General features: G+C 59.6%; 3 protein-coding genes across 3 annotated transcripts in view; 1 reads left to right on the forward strand and 2 right to left on the reverse strand.

Moving 5' to 3' along the window:
• The window catches only part of CLCN7 (chloride voltage-gated channel 7), a 20,029-nt gene extending 19,843 nt beyond the window's left edge, over positions 1 to 186 (reverse strand). The window contains exon 1 of the mRNA XM_040253561.1: positions 4 to 186. Coding sequence (XP_040109495.1) covers positions 4 to 156 — 153 coding nt within the window. The 5' untranslated portion in view covers positions 157 to 186. The remainder of the gene's footprint in view (positions 1 to 3) is intronic.
• A 3,916-nt stretch (positions 187 to 4,102) lies between these two features.
• Positions 4,103 to 7,451, reverse strand: PTX4 (pentraxin 4). Its single transcript, XM_040266242.1, is given in 3 exon segments — positions 4,103 to 4,743; positions 6,111 to 6,735; positions 7,311 to 7,451. Coding segments are annotated over 3 exon segments (1,407 nt in total).
• A 5,552-nt stretch (positions 7,452 to 13,003) lies between these two features.
• Positions 13,004 to 23,433, forward strand: TELO2 (telomere maintenance 2). Its single transcript, XM_040266257.1, has 21 exons — positions 13,004 to 13,395; positions 14,093 to 14,428; positions 14,925 to 15,202; positions 16,654 to 16,722; positions 16,877 to 17,024; positions 17,803 to 17,905; positions 18,027 to 18,095; positions 18,231 to 18,372; positions 18,467 to 18,603; positions 19,033 to 19,112; positions 19,306 to 19,407; positions 19,581 to 19,669; positions 19,767 to 19,858; positions 19,945 to 20,061; positions 20,169 to 20,240; positions 20,978 to 21,142; positions 21,443 to 21,534; positions 21,945 to 22,044; positions 22,191 to 22,255; positions 22,394 to 22,509; positions 23,056 to 23,433. The coding sequence occupies exons 2-21, from the start codon at positions 14,094 to 14,096 to the stop codon at positions 23,160 to 23,162; spliced, it is 2,478 nt and encodes an 825-aa protein (XP_040122191.1). The 5' UTR covers positions 13,004 to 13,395; position 14,093; the 3' UTR covers positions 23,163 to 23,433.
• The last annotated feature ends 27 nt before the right edge of the window (positions 23,434 to 23,460 follow it).

Consider the following 23,460-nt stretch of genomic DNA (forward strand, 5'->3'; position numbering starts at 1 on the left):
CACCGCGCGGGCGGCCCCGGGCCCGGCTCCGTTCAGCAGCGGCGCCGCCTCCCCGGCCGGCGCCCCGGGCCGCGGCGCTCTCCGCAGCAGCGGCGCCGCCTCGTCGTCGTCCAGGTCGCGGCCGGACCACGACACCTTCTTGGAGACGTTGGCCATGTCCCGCCGCAGTGGACCAGCTGCCGGCGCCGCGGCCGTGTTTGTTCTCGTGACCCGCGCCGCCGCCACGTGACGGCCGTTCGGGTCACGTGGCCCGACGGCGCCCTCGTGACCCGACGGCGCCTCGGGGCGCGCGCGGCCTTCTGGGAGTTGCAGTCCCGTCGCCCGGCGCCGGCTGGGCCGCGCGGAGAGCGAGCCGGCTCCAGGGCGAGTCCGCACAGCCGTGCATGCAGACCCGCCTGTCGGGACGGGTCCCCGCGCAGCAAATGGTTGCGCTGAGGACACACCATGTGGCCCTGTGGCCTTCCTGCAGAAAACGCTGCACTGACCGCATCACACAGAGAAAATCCAGTTGAACCCCAATTTCGGGACACGTGCCAGCTAGGCAGCTCTTCCTGCAGTGTCAGCGTCCACCGAGAAACACCGAGGAACACCGCGAGACCGCCCTGGATGACAGGAGATTAACGGCCGGGCAAACGAGGCTGCTCGTGGGCCTGGCATTTGGGGGACAATTGGCAAAGATCAGACATGCACTGTGCATTAGGTAGGGGTGTTACTGCGGCGCCCAAACCTGGGGCGTAATCTTCGTCTGGGTATCATATCAGAAAAGCCCATTTCCTCTGGAGACAGCACTGAGATATTCAGGGACTGTGATGTGATGTCTGCAGCGTGGCCTCAGGTGATTCACAGACTAATGGTAATCACAGTATGTAGCTACCCACAGAAGGAGAAAGTAAGCTGGTGGGATGTTAGCATGGATGAATCCAGGGTAAATACACCTGTGCCATGTATTCTTCTTGTAACTTTTTTCTTTAAATTTGAAGCTTTTCAAAATAAAGACATTGTAGAAGTTCTTTATAGGCTTTTCTCCTACGTTTCAAAAATAAAACCAAAACTGAAACCAAAATAAGAGGAAGGAAGCTGAAGAGGATTGTAAGTTTTCCCCAAGATAGCAAAAGGTGTGACCTGGCTTTGCCCTTTTGCGGGATAAGAACAATTGTGAGCCAGCCCTGTCTGTGGAGGAGGGCCTGGAAGCTATGGAGTGCAGCTGGCTCAGGCTCCGAGGAGCAGTGGGGCTGGTTTTCGACTGAAGGGAGTGGGCGAGTGCAGGCTGTATGAAGCCCAGGCCTGTGGAGAGCTGCACAGAGCGATGGGGAAGTGAGAACAGGCCTAGGGACGAGGGCTCTGGAGGGGAGGCCCCTCTGCATTCTTCTTTCCTCCCTACCCAGGAACGCAGTGGACTCAGATCAGAGGTGGGGTTGATAGGATTCGAGGTGGGTGTGGCTCTCGTCATTCACCCACTGGGGATCCCCGTGTCTTGTTCAGCCTCCCGTGCCCCAAAACCTAGACGGGCTTCCCTACACTCCTCGGTGGAAAGCCCTGCTGCTGCTGCTGCTAAGTCGCTTCACTTGTGTCCAACTCTGTGCGACCCCATAGACGGCAGCCCGCCAGGCTCTCCTGTCCCTGAGATTCTCTAGGCAAGAACACTGGAGTGGGTTGCCATTCCTTTCTCCAATGCAGGAAAGTGAAAAGTGAAAGTGAAGTCGCTCAGTTGTGTCCAACTCTTCTCGACCCCATGGACTGCAGCCTACCAGGCTCTGCCCATGGGATTTTCCAGGAAAGAGTACTGGAGCCCAGCCCTGCCCAAATGCCTAACGACCTGAGTTCCCACCAATCTCCCCGGCAAACACCTTCCCAGGTGGGTCTCCCCTCTTGGAGAGGCCCCACCAAGCACCTGGACGCAGGTCGGCAGACAGCCCACTGCCACACTACCTCTGCCAAATGCCCACCATTTCAGCATCTGTGAACACTGGGCAGAAATGCTGCTGTGAAAGTTAATGGACGATGCTGTGGTGTTATAACAGGTGTTCATAACACACATGAAAGCTGCGGAGGGTGGGAAACAGCCTGCGTGTTCTCTCAATGCTGGCGACCCAGCTGTCCCTAAAGAAAGACTTCCTAATCAAACTAGTCTTCCCCTAAAAGATGTCATCTCTCCCTCCTCAATGGTGCAATGCAGCCAGGGCTACAGAAAAGGCCAGAGGAGCCTGGGAAAGAAGGGACTGAGAAGGGCAGCTCTCCGTGAAGACAGATACGCCCTGGGGAAGTGCCAGGGGAAGCAGAAGTTTGTGGTTCTAGGACCTTCCTGTGGCCACCCAGGGGGGTTTCCAGACCTGGGATTCATCCTCTGACCTTGACTCACGAATGGCTGGGGAATGGGCTGGGGAATGGGCTGGGAAGGGGGAGGGGAGGTGGCTGGCCAGACTGGCTAAAGGCCTGGGATCACCGCTAAAAGGCCCCAGGGACTGATTTCAGCACCTCCCCCAACCCCCGCCCACTAGCAGGCCTGTTTCCAGACTTAGTGATTCTAAGCTTTTCCGACAGAAGAACAGACGTGCCCGCCGCCCCCACCACACACACCCCAAAGCTGCTCTTTTCTGCGCCCACAGATTGACTTTCAGGTTCTGAGATCTTGCAAGGATTAATTTACATCACACTGATTCATTCATTTTCTTTTTTTTCTCCCGGGCTGAGTCCTAGCCACTGGAGTGCCAGGGAATTCCCCACACCTATTCTGTCAATGCATTTTTTTTTTTTAACTTGCCATGATTCAAAATTCTTAAAAAAAAAAAAAAAAAAGCTGTCAAAAACAATACCCATTACTGGCAACAAAGGAGAGTTATGGCAACCATCATAGAGTGCCGGCAGGGATATAAAACAATGCAGTCACTTTGGAAAACAATTTGGTGGTTTCTTTGAAAGTTTAAACATGATTTTATCATTTAACCCAGGAATTCCGCTGTTAGATATCCGCTTAAGAGAAATAGAAGCATATGTCTACATAAGGACTCAGAGGAGGGTGTGCACAACGGCTTCATTCACAGAGGCCCCCTACTGGAAACCACCCAAGTTTCCATCAACTGATGAATGGATAAACAAAACATGGGTCATTAGGACAGAAGGTCATTCAGCCACACAAAGGAATGCAGCAGAAAGACGCTACAACACAGACGAACCTGGAATGCATGATGCTTGGTGAGAGAAGCCAGACACCGAGGACCACACAGTGAAGGAGTCCGTTTATGTGAAACGTCCAGAATAGGCAAATCCACAGAGACAGAAAGCAGGAGAGTGGGGGCGGAGCTGTGGGAGGGGCTGTGTGGGCACAAGAGTGACCCTAACAGGCATGATGTCTTTATGGTGGGGACAATGGAAATGTTCTAAAGCTGGATCATAGTGATGGTTGCATACTTGGCAGACTGACTACAAGTCTTCAAACTCCACACTTAGAATGGGTGAATCTCATAGTATGTAAAAGCATTGCGCATCCTTAATGTGTGTTTCTGAGTAGACTGTTTCCTTTGCAAGCCCCCTTCCCGGCAGCTCTAATAGCCTCACCAGCCGTGTCACAGAACCTTGATGGACCCCCAGGGTGAAGGAGCTGCAGGGCCAGGAAATGGACTCTCCAGCCCTTCTCAAGAGAGATGTTAGAACAGAGAACAGACAAACAGAAACTCTCACAAGCCTCCTGGAAAGAGGACCACGGCAGCTAACACAAGGAGAAGAGTTTTCTAGGAACCAGCCTGCGGCTGCCCCAAACCCACACCCAGGAAGCATGGAGCTAGAGCCTGGCACCGCCACCTGGCTGGTAAGCTGCGCTGAAATGACATCATACTACAAAGGGGGGTGTTTGTAAGAACACTGCAGTGAGAGGAGAATGCAGTCCTGGGGGCCCTGAGGCCTGGCTCTGCCTTGCCAGCTACCTGCCTCTGCCCCCATGCAGTGCCCACATCCTGTGTTAGAGGGCAGGTGTGCTTGGTCCAGGTCGGGGGCAGCAGACTGGCCCTCAGTCTGAGTGGGGGCCCTCTATGGACTGTGCGGAGTTTGGGGGTGCCCCTCCCGCTGGCCACCACGTGAGTGCCACTGCTGTGTGTGCGGTGAGCCCTCAGGGACACAGCTGCAGGCAAGTGCAGTTCACCCTCTGCACGAATCCGCCCACTGACGTGGCATTGGCCAGTGTCAGGATGGCACCCGTCGGGAGCGCCTTCCCCATGGCCAGGTTCGAAACCTCCCCAGGGACCAGCACGCGGTCCCATATGGCCAGGCCTGCCATGCTCCCCACAAAGGCCTCAGAGCTGTCAAACCCGCCCCCCACGTGGTCTTGCTCCTGGCCAAGCACCAGGGATCCTCCTGGGGGGATCTCGTACCCCTCCCTGAAGCGGGAGCCGGTGGCCACGAGCCTTCGGTCCACGTGGAGCCAGTACCTGCCCAGGATGGACGTCCAGATGACACACACGTGGTGCCACCGGCCGTCTAGCAGTGGCTGGAGGGGCAGCTCCCTGAAGGCCGGGTCTCCAATCACAAAGTGGACGGAGCCAGGAGCCAGGGAGTCGCGGCCGTGCAGAACCAGCTTGTTGTCGTTTTCCTCGGTGGCATAGGACAGGAGGGTGCCCAGGTGGTCCGCGGCTGTGCGGACCCAGCTGCAGATGGACAGGGCCCGCAGACCCGTGAGGAAACCGGGGCGGAGGAAGCCCACATTCATGGTGGAGGCATTTGGGAAGATGAGCGCAGGGCCCACGTTGCAAACTAGAAACAGACAAGAAGGGAGAGTCAGCCTGTGTTGCGGGGGCGGGTGGCGGCTCACTTGTTCTCACGTGACTGGTGCCATCTCCCAGATGGGAGGACTGACGCCCAGGAAAACCTGGCCAGGCCCCCCCCCACCGCACCCCCGCCCTCTGCTTCTCACAGCAGGGAGCCCTGGAGGAGTGTCACGTGGCTGCTGGGACAAACCCCCCACAAACGCAGCATCTGCATGGCTAACCCAAAGTTAGCATCTCAAAGTCTGGATGTCAGAAGTCCCCGCGGGTCTCTCTAAACTGAAGATCATGGTGTGGGTGGGGCTGGTTCCTCTGGAGGCTCCAGGGAGAAGCCCTTCACTGTCCTCTGACCTCTGCTCCTGCCTCACATCTCTGTCCCTGATGCTGAGCCCCCTGCCTCCCTCTCCTGAGGACCCTGGGATGAGGTCGGATCAGCTCCCATCTCAGGGAGCTGGATGGACTTTCACATTAGAAAGTCCTCTTGTCACGTGAGGTGACGCAGCCACAGGGGCTGGGGCCAGGACGTGGGCATCTTTGGTGGCACCATCCTGCTGACCAGACTTCCTCCCAAATCTGCCCGAAGGAGGGTGGGTGGGGCAGGGGTGGGGAGCCTGCATTTCTAGCTCCAGGGCAGAAATGGGGGCTCCTGTCATGATCCAGGGCAGTGGTTTTCAACTGGACACACCTGTGTGCCCGGGGAACATCCAATGACGTCTGCAGACAGTTTTGGTTGTCAGGATTTTGGGGGTCCCCAAACTTATAGCCTGGCTTTCCCAGGAGCCCTGTTGATTCCCTGCAGGTCAGCCAGTCAGCTCAGTCTTACTGGTGAGGCCCCCAGAGCCGTGCAGATGAAGGGAGATCTAGGGCTGCAAGGCCAGACTGGGAGCAGCCGGGCCACAGCTGAGAGTTCAAGGCGGGTGGAGGCCAGAGAGGTGCCGAACACCTCTCGGTGCCCTGGAGGCCCCTACAGCTGGGGACGACCCGGCCCCAGGTGCTCCTGGTGGAGAACCCTAAGCTGGCGATGAGAAGCAGCAGAGGCCAAGGGCCCTCCACGAGTGAGCACAGACCCCATGGGCTACAGACTGGAGCCCTGGCCCTGCAGGAAGGACCCTGCTGGTGACGGCTGAAGATGCCAGCCCTGACCTGTGTGATCACCAACCCTGAATGGGCATTTACTGCCTGCGGGCAGCACCCTACTTGTGGGTGTGCCAGGTGGCCTGACCTGCAGGCAGGCCATCTCCTGGGTGGTTCCTTTCTTTGAAGGTGGGGTGTGTGGGGCTGTGAGGGCACTAAGGGCTAAGCAGGGCCCCGAGGGAGAGGTGGAGACCGATGGGGGTGAGTGGGCATGGTGCTTACCCTCTCCTGGGCTCTCGGGAGGCCATGCCTGCTGGTTGCCTAGGCCCAGGGGCTCTTGTGCTCCCTGGAGATGGTGAGCGAAGTCCAGAGGTGGGTTCCGGGGCTCAGGAGGAGCTCTGGACGCCTGCCCACCCCCCTGCAGCTGTGGGGCGCTCGGGTTCGAAGGCCTAGATGGGGCCAGAGTCACATTTGGGGTGGTGGGGCCGGTGCCGGCCACCCGCAACTAGCCCTCGAGAGCGGCCAGCCTGGCTCCCTGGCTTTGGACGAGGGGCGTCAGGCGGAGCAGCGCGTCCTGCAGGGCCCGCACATCCCGGGCCAGGCCTGAGACAGTGGCCCTCTGTGTCTCCTGCTCCCGGGCGCGCCGCGCGCTGCCCTCGCCCACGGTGGCACTCAAGGCCAGCAGCCTGTGGTCCGCCTTCCGGCCTCGGCGCTGCATCCTCCGCACCCAGGTCCTGAGGTGGCCCAGCTCTTCCTGCACGGCCGCCTGCGACTGGTTGAACGCCAGGGCCACGGCCTGGCTCTCACGGGCCAGGCTCCGGAACCGGGCCTCGATGTCAAAGGACAGGTTGTAGTGGCTGGCGATGCCCTGCAAGTGTGTCAGGGTCACCTCTTGGAACCTCTGAAACTGCGGAGAGGACACAGGCAGTCCTGGGAGCTCGGTCTTCAGGGCAGCTCGGGGAGGTGACTGACCTCCGCCACCAGCAGCCCTGCGCCGAGCTCGGAGCTGCAGGACAACCCCAGGCCTGTGCTGCAGGGGGCAAGGGCCCCCAGGCGGCTCCCACCCCTTCCTGCAGCCACACTCTTCACTCCCCGGGTGAGGGCGGGCGGCTTGTGTGGGGATCAAAGTGGGGAGGGCTTGGGCTCCTAGGAGCCAGCTGTGGCCCCACACAGTAGTCTCTGCCCCATGGGGAACCTGAGATCTGGTATCCCGAGGCCCAGCAGGCCCCAGCACACCTGTGGGTACCCTCCTTGGGGTCACTCCAAGTCCGCCCACCCTCACACGCAGCTGGCCTATCTTCAGAAGGGGCCCACCAAACCTGTTTTGCTGTTTCAACCATAGGTGAAAAATCAGACCATAAAAACTGCAAACTCCACTCTGAGCCCGCGGAGCACAGAAACTTCCCATTGTTTCTGTATCACCTCTGCTTCACCTGCTGTCAATTAAAAAACTCTACCGCCCCAGACGGTGGGTGCACTTACCTGCTCTTCTAGTCTACGGAGCCTCTCGAAAAATGGTTTTCGTTGCCCCACAGGGCGGGTTGCTTGTGACAAAGCTCCATGTAGATATATGTGCACAAGGATGAGGAAGAAAGGCAGGGCTCTTCCTGTCAGGCTGCCCATGCTGAGAAGGGGCGAGAGGCACCCTGAATGCAGGAGGATGGTCTGCTTGGAGCTGGGCCTCCACTAGGCTGGCCTGCCTCTCCCGGGGGTGGCTTCCCTTCTTCCCCTCTGGCGGGCAGTCAGGTGCCTCCCACCACCTTGATGAGAGGCATTCACTCTGGAGACTTGAGGTTCCCAAGGACACAGGCTGAAAACAGATGCAGTGTCTTTGGAAAATAGGTCTACTGGGTACAAGGCCTGGTCCAACTGGCTCGGAGGTGGGCGGGGTGATTGCTTTAGCAGGAGCACACAGACTCATGTTCCCACCAGAGAAGTGGAAGCTGCACAGGGACCCTGGCGGGGGCAGGGGCTCCTTAGAGCTGTGCTGGCCATTCACAGCGGATCCAGATCCATGAGGCCTCGCTCTTGGAGGAGGCAATGGAAACAGAACTGGGAGCCGCATTAATTCATCTCGAGCCTCGGGCTATGAAGTGGGCTGAGTGGTAGGTCCTAGCCTAACCCTGGTGCCTGCAAATGGGAGCTTATTTGGGAAAAGGGTCTTTGCAAATACAATTAAGGATCTTGAGATGAGGTCATCTTGGATCATCTGTATGAGTCCCAAGTCCAAGGATAAGTGTCTTGAGACAGAGAGGAGACACGCAGGGGAGATGGCCACGTGACACAGAGGCCAAGGGTGGGGTGGAGTTGCCCCAGGAATACAAGGAGCTGGGGGTGGGGGGCGAGAATCCTCCCAGGAGCCTTCAGGGGGAATGTGGTTGTGCCAACATCCTGATCTCCGACTTCCGGCCTCCAGGGCTGCCAGGGAAAGCATAGCTGTTGTTTTAAGCTCCCCCGTTTGTGGTCATTGGTAACAGCAACCCCAGGAGATGAACACAGGCCACCTGCCTAGGTGAACGGTGGTCAGAGACCTCATTCCAGGGCCAGGTCCGTGGCCAGTGTTGACCCAGTGAGGGGAGCAGGAGAAAACCACGGTCAAGGCCTAGAGTTCCAGGTAAACAAGGCGCCGGGCACAGAGACTGGTCTCTTCTCTCTCCCCAGGGTCACTCTGATGGCGGCCAAGGGACACAGCTTGGAGGAGCCACAGGGCAAAGAGAAGAGACGCAGCAGCTGCCCTGGGGAGCAGGGGAAGGGGCAGAGGGGACCCGGGCGGGCAGGGAGCGGGTCTGCATCCTGGGGCTGGCGTACCCCATGACCACCCCGGGGAGCAGGCACAGGAGTTCATTCTCCTCTGGCTCTGGCGGCCGGAAGTCCGAGGTGAAGGGGTCAGCAGGACCACCTAGATCTAAAGGCTCTCCGGGAGGATCCCCTGGCTGCTCCTGGGGCAGCCTCACCCCAGCCCCGGCTCCGTCTTCACAAGGCCTTCTCCCCTGTGTGTCTCTCCTCTTCTGTCCAACAAGGACACCAGTCATTGGATCTAGGGCCCACCCGGATAATCCAGGGTGCTCTATCCCGAGATCTGAAACTTGGTTACATCTACAAAGAGACTTTTTCCAAAAAAGTTCACATTTATAAACACGGGGGTTAGGATTTGGGTGTGTTTCTTGGCAACCACCATTCAGTCCATTACAGGGAGGTTTGAGGGGTTGGGGGCTGTCCAGGGATGGTTGGGGGCTGGGGCGATGTGCAGGCTGGAGAGAAGAGACTCATGTCAGTCTGAATACAGAGTTGTCGGCCCCCTGCCTCCTCCCTGACCTGCTGCGCTGGGTGGCTGCTCCTGCTCACCAGCCCAGCCCCAGGACATGGTCGGCCGGTTCTCTGAAGATGCACTGTCCAATCCCAGAGCCCCAGCTGCATGGGAGTGTTGAGCCCATCCCATGAGGCTAGCCTGGGTGGAGATCTGCTGCAAGTATAAAATGCACACTGGATCCCAGGATTTAGTATAAAAAAGGAATGAGAAATACTTCCTCAATCATCAGATTTTATGTATGATTATATATTGAAATGGTAATAATATTTTGGATGCACTGGGTTAAATAAAATAATGTTTAAAAAATTAATTTCAACTGTTTCTACTTTTTAGTAAGACTACTAAAATATTTAAAATTAAATATGGAGCTCATGTCATTGTTTGATTGGACAGTGTCACCTTGGAGAAAGACTCTGGGTTTGCGGGCCCCCAGGCAGAAACAGGGGTTTTCCTTTGACTTGCTTTCATCATCGGCTCTTTAAAAAAAAAAAAAAAGTGGAAAAAATATATATCATAAAATTCACTCATTTTAAGGGTGAAACTAATAACATGTTATTGAAGTAAACATCTACCTATTGGACTGTGGGAGTCTGAGGGTTCTGCCAACTTCTGGAAAGCAGCAGACAGGGAGCTTCCCCAGGCACCTCCTCCAGGCACCTGCTCTGAGGCAGGAGGAAGGAGGGAGCTTCTTCAGTCCACGCAGAAAACCTGCTCTTACTAACATCGTGAGCAAGAGCTTCCTGCACCCCACCAAACCAACTTCCATCCACAGGATAGACACAAATCTGCCCAAACAGAAGAGGAACCAGGAGACGATGCAGAGGACCAAGGAAAGGCTCAAAAGCAATCTAAAGAAAACCTTCAGAAAGACAAGAAAAGCTTTGTTTCCACAAGGCAAGAAATGGATGCTGTGGAAAAAGGAATAATCAGAAAGGAAGAAGCTGCTCCTGGAAATGAAAAGCACAATTTTCCAAAATACAAAGAAGTAATAAAGTAAAATGCAAATAAATAAGTAGAATAGAAAAATTAAAAGGCAAAGTTAAAGAAGTTGGTTAGAAAGTAAGCAAAAAGGCAAAGAGATAGAAAAGAAGAGCCAAAACACTGGATTGGTCTCAGTCCAGTGAAAAGACACTATGGAGTATGAGACTACAGGAAAGAGGGGAAGGAATTACTAGGAAGATAATCGGTGAGGGTGCTGCAGACAAGGGCATCCATCACTTGAAGACCTCGTGGCAGAGAGCCCCAGGCCAAGGTACAACTACAAGGCTCATTTTGAAGTGTCAGACACCACAGATAAGAAGATTCTAAAAGTGTCCAGAGAAAAAACCTGGTCACCTGTGGATTGAGGCTTTCCCCAGAGGCCTGTTGGCCACCTCAGCAGCAAGGCTGGCTGCCAAAGACAGGGGACAAAACTTGATAACTCTGAATGAAATGATTTTCATTTAAAACTGAGCAGGGCTTCCCTGGTGGTCCAGTGGTTAGGAATCCATCTTGCAACTCAAGGGACACGATTCGATCCCTGGTCCGGGAAGATCCCACATACCCCGAGCAACTACTGAGCCAGGACTCTAGAGCCCGAGAGGTACAACTGCTGAAACCAGCCCACCCAGGGCCTGTGCTCGCAATGAGAGAAGCCACCGCAGTGAGAAGCCTGCACAATGCAACAGAGTAGCCCCTGCTCGAGGCAGCTAGAAAAAGCCTAAGGGCAGCATCGCAGATTGTAAATAAATCTTGAACAAAACAGCAGTTGGAGTGGTCAGTTAGCTCAGATGGTTAGAGAATAATACTGACGAATTGTGTATCTATTAATAGCTCAAATGTGAATCCACCTGGAGCAAAGAATAAAGTCATTTTGCAGATATGCAAAGGGTTAAGAAACGTATCCTCTGTACCCAGTCTCTTGAGACGTTACTGAGTGACAGGATTCAGCAAAACGTGGGGATAGAGGGAGGAGGAAGCCCCTGTAGGAGCCAGGAGTGAGAGCTGTAGTCCAGAAGCCGCCTGTGAGGAAGTGGCAGAGAGTCCCAGCAAGGCAGCATCCTCTCCTTCCTTCGCATCCACATCCAACCCACCTGACCCCTGGCTGTTCTCACACCGGCTGCCTCTCTGGGCTTTCTGCATCCGCGGTTGCCCCCTACCGTACACTCTCCTAACTGCACCCTGGGTGGACCTTTCATCAAGATGAAAGTGTAAGAGGAAAGTGGAAAAGTTGGCTTAAAACTCAACATTCATGTAAGGAAAGAGTAACATGGAAACTTACGTTAGCATATGCAAAATAGATATCCCATGGGAATTTGCTCTATGGCTCAGAAAACTCAAAAAGGGGCTCTGTACCAACCTAGAGGGGTGGGATGGGGAGGGAGGTTCAAAAGGGAGGGAGTATATGTATACCTATGGCTGATTCATACTGAGGTTTGACAGAAAACAACAGAATTCTTTAAAGCAATTATCCTTCAATTAAAAAATAAATTAATTTAAAAATATTTGATCTAGACTCACAAAAAAACAAAAACTCAACATTTAGAAAACTAAGATCATGGCATCGGGTCCCATCACTTCATGGCAAATAGATGGGGAAACAACGGAAAAAGTGAGACTTTATTTTCTTGGGCTCCAAAATCACTGTAGATGGTGACTGCAGCCATGAAATTAAAAGACGCTTGCTCCTTGGAAGAAAAGCCATGACCAACCTAGACAGCATATTAAAAAGCAGAGACATTACTTTGCTGACAAAGGTCGGTCTAGTCAAAGCTATGGTTTTTCTAGTAGTCATGTATAGATGTGAGAGTTGGACTATATAGAAAGCTGAGCGCTGAAGAATTGATGCTTTTAAAGTGTGGTGTTGGAAAAGACTCTTGAGAGTCCCTTAGACTGCAAGGAGATCAAACCAGTCAATATTCATTAGAAGAACTGATACAGAAGCTGGAACTGCAATACTTTGGCCACCTGATGCAAAGAACTGACTCATTGGAAAAGACCCTGATGCTAGGAAAGATTGAAAGCAGGAGGAAATGAGATCGACAGAGGATGAGATGGTTGGATGGCATCATCGACTCTACGGACATGAATCTGAGCAAACTCTGGGAGATAGTGAAGGACGGGGGAGCCTGGTGTTCTGCAGTCCATGGGGTCGCAAAGAGTCAGACACAACTTAGCAGCTGAACAACAACTATTGTATGTGTACTTTATTGTCTCCTTGACGTGTGAACACAAACTTTGCTTCAGTCTCTGCCCTGCAAAAGTGCCTGCTGGCGCAGCAGGCATCGTGTGTTGAATTTATAACTGTTTCCCAGGTTTCCCCTCAGCACCCCCTGGGCTGAAGATCTTGAGAGGACTTCCCCGGCCGCTCCCGAAGTCACCATAGGACGTTCTGGAAGACGGAAGGTCCTGTATCTGTGCTGTGCATCTAGCCCTTGACACGTGGACAGCGCGACCAAGGAACTGGCCCGGTGGCTGGTGGCTACCGTGCTAAATGTTGCCGCCCCTGCCTCAGGATACCCATCAGCACCCGCAGTCACTCTCCTTCCGACTGCTTCCTAGTCCGGGCCCTGCCTCAGGGAGGGCCGCGAGGCCGCACACGCGGTCGGGGCTCAGTAGGAGCTTGTGGGGGCGCGCACGTGTGGGCTCAGAAGAGAAACGGGGCTCTCGGGCGGAGGGAGGGAGGGAGGAGGTCACCCCGGGAAGATGCACGCGGCGGCAGAGTCAAGGACTGCAGGCGCGAAGCAGCTAGGGTCGTTCCGAGCCACAGGCGGCTCAGCCCAGAGAAAACCGCCCCACCCACCAGAAGCCCCGCCCACTCGGGCACACACCCCCCCCCCCGGCCCGGCGTCCGCGCAGGCGCAGATGCGGCCGCCCGTCCCTCGCCTCTTCCGGCTCGCGGGTTGGCGGCAGATTCGTCACGGACAACCTGCGGGAACCCGCGCCCCGACCTCAGATATTCAGCGCCAGCTCTTTAGGCCCCGAGAGTCCTTGCTGTGCGGCCACGTGAGCTGGGCCTCGAACTGAGCGCTGAGCGGGCCTCGGGGGTCGTGGCGAATCGGCGACCGGTCGGCATTGGCGGAGCGAGCGGGGCCGCGGCGCACCACTGCAACTCGGCGGGCCCGAGGGTGCGCCCCTCCCAGCGATCCCAGTCCTTCTTGACGCTCCTTCTGCCCCGAGACTCCCGCGCGTCCCGACGCCCCGTCCATCCCGACGCCCCGTCCGGCTCCCCGAGGACCCCCGCCGGCCCCACGTGGCCCCTGCCCGCTGCGCCACTAGGTGGGCTCAAGGGGCGCGCGCGCCTAGCCGGGCGGTCGCTGGCGGCTCTGCACTCCGTGAGCGGGAGCCCGCATGGGCCGGACCGAGCGGGGAGGCCCAGGCTCGGGGGGACACTCCTTGGGTCCCGATCTAGTGTCTGGGTGCACTGGTGTCAGACAGGTGCCGGCTTCATGGCGCTCGTGCTGCAAGGGCGCCCGACCGTACTGTCACTATCAGTAGTGCTACTGATGGCTTCTGGGCAGGGAGGGGGCTTGGCAAGGTGAACCGCAGGTGGGCCTCCCAGCCTCAGCACCGTTGACATCTGGGTGTGGATTCTTCCCTGTTGTGGGGCTATCCTGCGCCCCACGTGTGGGATGTTTACCAGCGTCCCTGGCTTCCACCACGCACTAGGGGCAAAAAAGTAGCAGCCCCCAGTTGTGACTTATAAAGGAGTCCCCAGACACGGGTTCCCGAGGCGTGGGTACCCTACTTCAGAGCCTCAGACCAAGAAATGGCTCATGGTGGAGAAAGCCACAGCTGCTGAAGGGAGGGGAGGATACTGCTGGGTGCCAGCAGGGGTGAAGAGGAACCAGGTCCTAGGGGCCTGAGGGTGGGCTTCCTGAGAGTGTGTGAAAAACGCTTCCTTATCTGAGACTGAGTCCCACGTGGACGATGATGGCCCCTGGGACTCCTCACACACCTTTCCTGTGAACCCCAGGATGGATCCTGTGGCCTCTGCTGTCCGCCTGGCAGTCCAGGAGGCTGTTCACATCCTTTCTTCATCTGAGGATGGGGGCCACATCATCTCCACGCTGCGGTCCTTGAGGCGGTACCTTGGTGAAACAGAGACCCAAGCCCCCACTGAGGAGCAGGAGGAGTTTAGCAGGACCCACTTTTCCACCATTCTCAGATGTCTGGTCGGCAAGCTGAGCCCCGACTGGCTGGACCTGCTGCCTGATGGCCAGTTGGAGGAGCTGTGGGCCAGCTTCTTCCTGGAGGGCCCAGCTGACCAAGCCTTCCTGGTGCTGATGGAGTCCATTGAAGGTGCTGCCAGGTGAGTGAGGCTGGGTCTGATTATGGGGTCTGATCTGGAGGATTTCAAGCCAGTGGGTTCTCCAAATTACGTGAGAATTTGGCATCCTGAGAAGTGAGAAAGTAAAAACAGCACATGTCAGAACACTGAACTAAATGAGGGTTTTGTCAGTCTCTGCAATGGACAGGCCCTCTGTCCTGCCAGGTGGGTGAGGGGACTGCAGGAGTGGTTGCACCCGGGTGGCCAGGTGGGCCTTCGGGGTGGCTCCAGGCTTAAGCGGTCTAAGCAGGCAGTGGGGTGTGGCCATCCTTGGGTAGGGGGAGCCCTTTCCTTCACTCTGTGGCTCCCAACTCGGCGTGAGGCACCCCAGCAAAACCCCTCCCTGGGTATCAAGCACGCTGTGGGGTTGCCGGTTTCCCTGACTCCTTGCAGTGGGACGGGAGGGGGTGTGTCCAGGGATCCCAAAGTGTGGAGGGTGCTCAGGAAGCAAGGCTGCTCACACCTGCTCTCGGTTCAGCCCCAGCTTCCGTTTGATGAAGATGGCGCAGCTGTTGGCCAGGTTCCTGAGTGCGGGCCGGATAGCTGCTGTGATGGAGGAACAGTGTGGGCAGCAGGTGGGGCCGGCCTCCCGCCTGCTCCAGGAGACCCTTCTCACCAGGGTCGTGGGCCTGCCCGATCGCCTGGGCAACCGTCTGCAGCGGGAGATGCTGGCCGCCTTCTTCCCTCAGAACTACTTCCCTCTGCTGGGCGAGGAGGTCCTGCGGGTGCTGCAGGCGGTGGTGGACTCTCTCCGAGGTGAGGGCCCCTCTTCTGACAAGCCTCCTCGGCCTGGTGTCTGCTCCGTCATGCCCGCCCTCTCCGTCCTCCAGGGACTCTGCCGCCTCTGGGCAGTGCCATGGGCAGGTTGGATGTTATGGTCCGTCTGGGGCCTCAGCAACCCACCTGTGAAGTTTCAGCCCGGCTTGGCTTGCCTTAGAGATTGAACTGGCCCTGAAGTCCTTGCTTGTGTGTCCAGCCCCCCCACTCAGAATAAGGGAACATCTGAGGTCTGGAAACTAAAGAGCTGTGATGTGAAGAGGGTCCATCTGAGGTGGCTGCCGGCCGAGGTGCCCATGTCTCTGTCGTTGCGGGTAGAGGACCTCGGTTCTCTGGCGGGTGGGGGCAGTGCTGGGGGCCAACTCTGAGGGAGCGTCCTGTGCCCAGGGCAATGGGTGCGGCGTCCCTCCCACCCTCTCTGGAGCAGCAGGAGCTTGGCTTCCCCACCTGTGTGGTCCTGTGGTCTGGGAGCCAGTAGAAGCTGGGGTCGTGGCAGCCCGAGTCGGGGTGGGCATTGGCCCTCCCCACAGTGAGGCCCTCCTTCCCTGCTGCCCGGCCCCTGCACTGCGCCAGGCCTGGCCCGAGACCCTCACCTACCCCTCCCATCTTGTCTGAACTGAGCAGCTGAGTGATGCTGTTACCTCAGGACCTCCCAGCAGTTCACCCCGCCCCTTCCCAGCCCTGCCCCGCCCCTTCCCAGCTCTGCCCTTCCCACTCACAGCTCCGCCCCGCCCACTCACAGCTCAGGAGCAGCTCTGGCCTCAGGTGCCGCTTTTCTGGGCCACTTCCCAGTCACCATCTCACCCTGTTTAGTATCACAGCCACCAGCTCGACCTCAAAAGTGCTTAGAGTGGCCCCCGTCCTGCTGTCTTGACTTTCCCTCAGTCTGAGCTGCAATCCCAGACTTCTGTCCACAGCTGACCTGGTGTTCAGAGCAGCAGCCCTTGGTCCTCACAGGTCTGTTGAGAGAAATGGACCTGAGTGTGGGTCCTTGGGGCTGACGCGTCTGGAACACGTCTCCTCCTCCCCCCACCTCCCTTCCCCGCATGTGGCCGGGTTGAATTCACTCCCGCCCGGGTCCTGGATGCCCGTCTGTAGATCGCAGATGCTGTGTTCCCGTCATGCGCGGGGCTGTCTATTTTCCTGCTTGGTCCCATCAGGCAGCTCTTATGGGGCAGCTGTGGCCTCTCCCAGCGCCCCACGTGGTCCCTGCTTTGTGGGATCACCGTGACGGTGAAGCAAGTGAACATGGTGCTTTTTGATCTTATTTTCATTGGCTCTTTGAATTGGAAACAATGCTGGTGGGGTTGAAGTTAGACTGAACTCGTTGGCGGTTTTACAATTGCGGGATCCCCTTGCCAGGAGTCAGGTCTGTCCCTGCGAGGCTGGGTGCACACAGGTGGCCTCACTGCTTCCTCCTCCCATCCCAGGTGGCTTGGACTGCTCCATCTCCTTTCTGTCTCAGGTCCTGGGCAAAGCCTGCGTCCACGGGAGACAGAGTGAGTGTAGTGTCCCTGCCGTGGGAGAGTCTGTGATGTGTCCCAGGAGGGGCGGTGCCCTTGCCTGGGCCTGGCCCTGCTGGGTGGGGCTTGGTGGGGCTTGGCTGGACTCCCCGTGGCCGGCGGGCTCAGGGCCCCCTTTTCTTCCCCTCAGAGGAGATCCTGGGTGTGCTGGTGCCCCGGCTGACGGTGCTCACCCAGGGCAACTGCCTCTGGCAGCGGGTCTGCTGGCGCCTGGTGGAGCGTGTGCCCGACCGGGCAATGGAGGCCATGCTGAAGGGGCTCGTGGAGGCCTCCCCAGGGTAAGAAGCGAGGCATCTTCCTACTGCAGATGCTCCTCTTCCAGGAGGGCGGGTGGCGCGGATCCAGAGGCGCCTCGCCTGCCTGTGTGTGTGGTCACTGCCATGGCACCTGGTGGGGGCCCCTCCATCTGGTGACTGGTCCTTGCTTGGAATTCAGTCCTGCAAACGCCCATCCCTCCTCACTCCTGGTGGCTGAGTCAGGCCCCCCTGTCTGCACTTCTGTCTTCTCTGCATGGGAAGGTCCCTGTCCTCAGAAAACTGAAGTCCTACAGGAGGGTGCTGGGCCCGCGGCTCCATCCTGCCTGGTGGCCATGCCCGGGGCTCTCACGGAAGCCATGGGAAAGAGTGCTGGTCTCTCACTTGAAGGAAGCAGGGGTCTCTTAGTCTAGATCAGGGTCTGCAAACTACAGTCTTTGCGGCTCACCCTGTGCTTTTACAAATGAAGTTTTATCGACACACAGCCATGCTCAATCATGGACCTACTTGCCATGGCTGCTCCCGGCTGCGGCGTCTACAGAGCCCAGTGGGCCGTGTGCCTGGCCCTGCTCAGAGAAAGCTGGCTGCCCTGCCTGGATGGAGCATTTCACCTGGACCCATTGGGGCGGGGAGGAATGTCCTCTGTGTCCAGTGCTGGGCTCCCCAGTTTCCACAGTTACTGGGAGGAGGGAGGGCCAGCACCGACTCGAGGCTGGGGTGCCTCCCCAGAACCCCAGTGATCAGCGCAGGTCCGGGGAATTCAGAGTCCTGCTTTTCCCTCTCACCCTGCCACGCCTCACAGGCCGGAGGTCCTCTCGCGGCTGCTAGGGAACCTGGTGACAAAGAGCAAGAAGGCCCAGTTTGTGATGACGCGGAAGCTGCTGTTCCTACAGTACAGCTCTTCGGTGAGGGTGCCGGCGGGGCGGGAACTGCGCTCGGCTCCCTGGACCCTCCTGCGCCCGGGCTCCCTGGCCGGGTGGGTGGTATCTGTCTGCAGACAGTGATGGGAACCCGGCTGTGTCGCAGACGCCCATGCTGCAGAGCCTCCTGGGGTACCTGGCCATGGACAGCCAGCGGCGCCCACTCCTCGTGCAGGTAAGAGACCCCTGACCCTCAGGGAGAGTGTTCCTGCCCGGGATGGAGGGCACTGGCCGGAGCCTCCTGGGGACTGGCGGGGACACTGTGAGGAGGGGGTGGGGCGTCTGACAGGCTGGACCCGCCACCCACCAGGCGCTGAAGGAGCTCCTGGAGACGTGGGGCAGCAGCAGTGCCATCCGCCACGCACCCCTGGAGCAGCAGCGCTACGTCAGCAAGGCCTTACTCATCTGCCTGGCCCACCTGGGGGAGGCGGAGCTCCAGGCCAGCCGGGACGGTGAGCGGTGAGCGGTGAGCGGTGGGGCACCCTATCCCCCATCCCGGCACCCCCACCCGCCCCCAGCTCAGCCCATGTGGCTCGGTGCTTCCAGAGTTGCTGGCCAGCCTGATGGAGGGAGTGAAGAGCCGCCTGGACAGCAGCCTGCTGCCTGTGCGCCGCCTGGGCATGATTGTGGCCGAGGTGGCCAGCGCCCGGCTTCACCCCGAGGGGCCTCCCCTGAAGTTCCAGGTGAGCAAGGGCCCTCCCAGAGCCACTGTCACTCCCACCCCAGTCACTGCCCGCCCGCTGGGGTCCAGGCTGCGGAGCCTCTGTGTCCCCTGGTGTCCGCACAGCTGGGAGGGGTGGAGGCACAGCCCCCACGCTGATGCAGGAGCACGAGCCCCCAGGGGACTCTCGGAACAGAACTCTCAGGCCCCTCCATCTGCTGAGCCCTCTGGGACGTCCTCAGAGACGGGGCCCCATCTGCCCCATCCCTGGGGACGCCCAGACCCTCCAGCCCCCAGTGCCACCCTCTGCGGAGGGAGACATAGTTGCTCTTGAGGGGCAGCTGGCTGGCCGGCCGTGTAGACCTCGAGCTGTGATGGGGGCTTAAGTGGGTCCCCACGGCGCTGCCCCTGCTGCACCCGACCCGCTGACTCCAGCTCATCTGCGTTGCAGAATGAAGAGGATGAACTGACCCGAGAGATGCTGGCCTTGGCCGCACCCCGGCCCGCGGCTGACGGCCCTTTGGAGGCGGGGTGAGGGTCCCACTGGGAGCTCTGGGCATGGTGGGCCCGGCAGGCGGCTCCTTCCCACCTGCTACTCCTGACCTGTCCTGGCTGAGATAGAAGCTGAGATGCAGGCCAGGGCGGAGCGAGCGTTCCCCAGGAGGCCGGGTTCTGGGACGAGTCTTGCGGGGCAGCCCTGAGGGTTCCTTTTTTGTTTCCAAAGCCCGCCTGTGGCTCCCGTCGGTGGGGAGTCTACTGACCAAGAGACGGTGGATGGTGGCGGCCCCCAGGCTGGGCAGGAGGGCTCTGACTCCGAGCTGGACAGGTAGGGGCGGCCCCACGAGGGAGGGTGTGAGGGCTGTGGCGGGACCGTCTCGGGATGTGGGCCCCGAGGCGCTGGCTCCCTCTGTCCCTCAAGTCCTCCTCCCATGGGGAAATCAGCCCGCAGGCTCTGGGTGCCCAGGACTGGTGGGACCTAGTGTCTGTGCTCTTCCTCAGTGATGATGAGCTTGTCCCCTACGACATGTCAGCGGACGGGGAGCAGAGGAGCAGCAAGACGCCCGCGTACGTGCGGGACTGCCTGGAAGGTGCGTCCTTTATGTTCCAGGTCCCCCGCCCCCTGCCCAGCCTGCCAAGCCTGCCCACCCACCCCGCCTCACTCGGGCCGTGGGGGCCTCTCTGCAGCTCTGACCGCATCTGAGGACTGGGAGCGCTGGGAGGCAGCCCTGCGGGCCCTGGAAGGGCTGGTCCTTAAGAGCCCAGCTGCCACCCGGGAGGTGAGCATGTGGAAGCGCCCTGGCCGCCCTGAGGGTGGGGCGGGACCGCTTCGGGAATGCACCTTGACCCTTGACTCCGTGTGCAGGTGAGCCTGGAGCTGGCCAAGGTGCTGCTGCACCTGGAGGAGAAGACAGCCGTGGCGGGGTTTGAGGGGCTGCGCCAGAGGGCGCTGGTGGCCGTCACAGTCACAGACCCGGCGCGGGTGAGTCCCCGCACTGTGTGGAGCCTGGGCCGTGCCCTTGGCGGGGGCCGCGCAGGGACCCCCTCTGGGGTCGTGGCCCTCAGCCGCCTCTCACCCGCCTGGTCTAGGTGGCGGAGTACCTGGCCGCACAGTTCTACGCCCTCAACTACAGCCTCCGGCAGCGCATGGACATTCTGGACGTAAGTGCCCAGGCCTTGCCCTACCCCGTCAGAGCAGCACTGGCGGGCGTGGAGGCGGATGGGGCAGGCGTTTGCCAGAATCTTTGTGGAGGGACCAGAGGCCTCCCCAGCCCCTTGCCGCTGGCGTGAGAGCCTGGGGCCAGCGCCTGTCTGGCGCTTTCTTGACAGGGCACGGCCTTGGGGGCTGCGTCCTTTGTGTTAAATGACGGCTTCACTGAGTTGTGATACACGTGTCGTAAATTCACTTTTACGATAAGCAAAATGGGGTATGTTCACACAGTGGAGCACGACTTGGCCTTAAACAGGAAGAAAGTTCTGACATGATGCTCAGTGAAGTAAGCCAGATACTGAAGGACAAACAGCACATGACCTGACTTAGAAAATGGACGGGCAGGAGGGGCAGGCAGTCCATGCTCCCCGGGGCAGAGCTCCGTCTGCGAGGACGGGGAGGCTCTGGGGGTGCCGGGGATGGTGGCCCTTTCCCTCTGCCCATGAGACGGGGGTGGCGGGACTGGGTGGGTTTTGGGAGAAGTGACCGGGGCGCGGGCTCCTCGGCAGGGAGCGCCCACCTGCCCCCCACAAAGCAAAGTGTACCTGTGGGACCAGACTTGCCGCAGGGCTCCCAGCACCTCCCCACGGGGACTGCTGGGCCCTCCGCGGTCCCGCCCCACCTTAAATTTGGAAACCGTCGTCCTTCCCCAGCGGGGCAGCGGCTGCCCTGGTCTCCTCTCCTCTAGGTCCTGGCCCTGGCCGCCCAGGAGCTGTCCCGGCCTGGGCGCCTCGGGAGGGCCGCCCAACGGGGCTCCCCGGGGCCCGGCTTCCAGCCCAGTGAGGCCGCGGTCCCGGCCTGGCAGGCGGTGGTGGAAGAGCGCGTCAGACGCAAGACCCGGCGGTTCTGCAAGGTCAGCTGGGCCCTGGCGTGGCCTCCCGGGCGGGACCTCTGCCCCGTGACGCAGTGCCCACTCGTGCCCTGGGAAGGGGAGGGTGGGTTTCGGTGGTGGATGCAGGCCGCAGGGCATTGGGCTGAAGGGGCTGTAAGGCTGGGAGAACAGCCCCAAGGCTCAGCAGCAGCAGTCGGCCGCCGGGCGCTACACGGGGCCTTGTCTGGAGACGTTCTGGTCCTCACCAGGGTGGGGGGGTGCCCAGCCCTCCTGAGGGTCCCCGTGGGTCCACAGGGCCTTGAGTGCGTGTGTGTTTAGCAGGGCTCCACGGGGCGGGCAGCAGCTGCTGGCCCCAATGAATTCAATGCGGTGGCTGGATACTTCTTCTTCCCTCTCCTTCAGCGTTTTGACAGGTGAGGGTGTTTTCCAGAGTTTGGGGAACAGGAGCCTTGGACACTCCCAGGCTGGGGGCTGAGGTGGGCTCAGCGGGGTCAGGACCTCGGCTGTGGCTGTTCATAGCGTAAGAGACGATAGGGCGTCAGGGCATCTGCCACAGACGCTGGGCTCACGGCGGGGCTGGGCCAGAGCCTCCCTGGGGTCTCAACACAGCCGCCCCCACGTGCCTCCTCGTCCTGGCTTCCTGCTCGAGGCCAGGCTTGACCAGGCGGCCCTGCAGAGTGACAGGGCATCTGTCCACTGCCTCTCCGTCACGGCTCTGGGCAGCACATGGGTGAGGAGGTGAGGAGGGATGTCAAGGCCTGGGGTCCTTCCGTGGCCTGCCCTGAGCGCCTGGCTGGCACCATTGCTGGGTTCTGTGTTGTAGGCCTGTGGTGACCTTTGACCTTTTGGGAGATGACCAGCTGGTCCTCGGGAGACTGGCTCACACCTTAGGGGCCCTGATGTATCTGGCTGTGAACACGGCGGTGAGCACCTGACCTGCCCCCGGGGAGCCCACCCCAGCCTCCTGGCCCCGCTGGCCTTGCCTCGGGGCAGGCATGCTGGGCCTCATGGGCCCTGCATTGGGGGCCGCTGGCAACTGGACCCCTGCCCACTGGCATGCCTGTTGCAGGTGGCTGTGCTCATGGGCAAGGCCCTGCTGGAGTTCGTGTGGGCTCTTCGTTTCCACGGGGATGCGTGAGTGGCCATAGGGCTGAGGGCAGTCGGGTGGGGGGTCTCGGATCCTGTGGGACGTGGACAGTGGCAGGCAGGCCAGGCTGGGGTGGACAGCACTGCGCAGCGGCTCCTCCAGCCCGGCCTCTGTCTTCTTGGCAGCTATGTGCGCCGGGGCCTGCTGTCTGCCGTCTCCTCCGTCCTTCTCAGTGTGCCAGCCGAGCGGCTGCTGGCAGACCTGCCAGACGAGCTTCTGGAGGCCCGGTCCTGGCTGGCAGGTGGGTGCCGGGCCAGGGCCAAGGTGGTGAAGCTGAAGGGGTGGACACAGCCCAGGGGCCGTCAGCTTGTGGGCAGTGGGGACACGGTGCCATTGGTCACTTCATGGCGCCCTGTGGGGAACGTTGGGGCAGTGCCTGTATCCAGGCTGGACGGGTTTGCCCTTTGTGAGGTTACCGATGTCCTGCCCCCTGCCCCCGGGTCATACGTTCTTTTTAAAAACTCCCCTGTGGTCAGCATGACCTCTGCCTATGGGCACTTGAGCCATGGCCCTCGGCACACTGTGCCCGTGTGCACCCACGGGGCTTGCGCCTCGGGGTTCTGATGACGGCCTTTCTCTGCCCACCTGCCTCCATGAGGCCACCAGCCTCTGCAGCCAGCCTGTCGGGTCTCTGCTGGTTTTCCAGCCGTCCTTGCACAGTGGCTGAGGCACCTCCCCGGCTGGGCTCCCAGCCCAGGTGCCCCGTGTCTGGGTTGCTTCCAGCAGGTGACGCACAGGCTGAGCCCAGCACCTTGATGCTGCGGTGCATTCCTTTCCGTCTTCACAGACGTGGCAGAGCAGGACGCGGATGAGAACTGCCGGCTGCTGGCGGTGAAGGCGCTGCTGTTGCTGGAGAAGCTCCGCGACAGGCTCCTCCCGCTCTCCTCTCCTTAGGCCCCGACCCCTGACCCTTGAGCCCGGGAGGCACGTCGCTGGATGAGCAGGGCGCCTGTTGCAGGCTGGAGTGCCTTGTGGCTCGGCTCAGATGTCTACCAGGGCCTCGGGCGCCGACCCCTCTGCTTGGCACCGGGACGCGGCCGCTGCGGCTCTGGGACTCAGGCTCTAGGACGGCTGGTGGGCAAGAGCGGGGAGCCACGGCTCAGGCTGGCCCCCGTGCAGACTGCAGACCGGGGCGTTGAGAACCCCAGAAGGAAGCACGAGAGAGGGGCAGATGGTTCTCTCTCCAGCAGGG

The sequence above is a fragment of the Oryx dammah genome, unplaced genomic scaffold (genome assembly GCF_014754425.2).
Source record: "Oryx dammah isolate SB20612 unplaced genomic scaffold, SCBI_Odam_1.1 HiC_scaffold_2, whole genome shotgun sequence".
Classification (NCBI taxonomy): Eukaryota; Metazoa; Chordata; class Mammalia; order Artiodactyla; family Bovidae; genus Oryx; species Oryx dammah.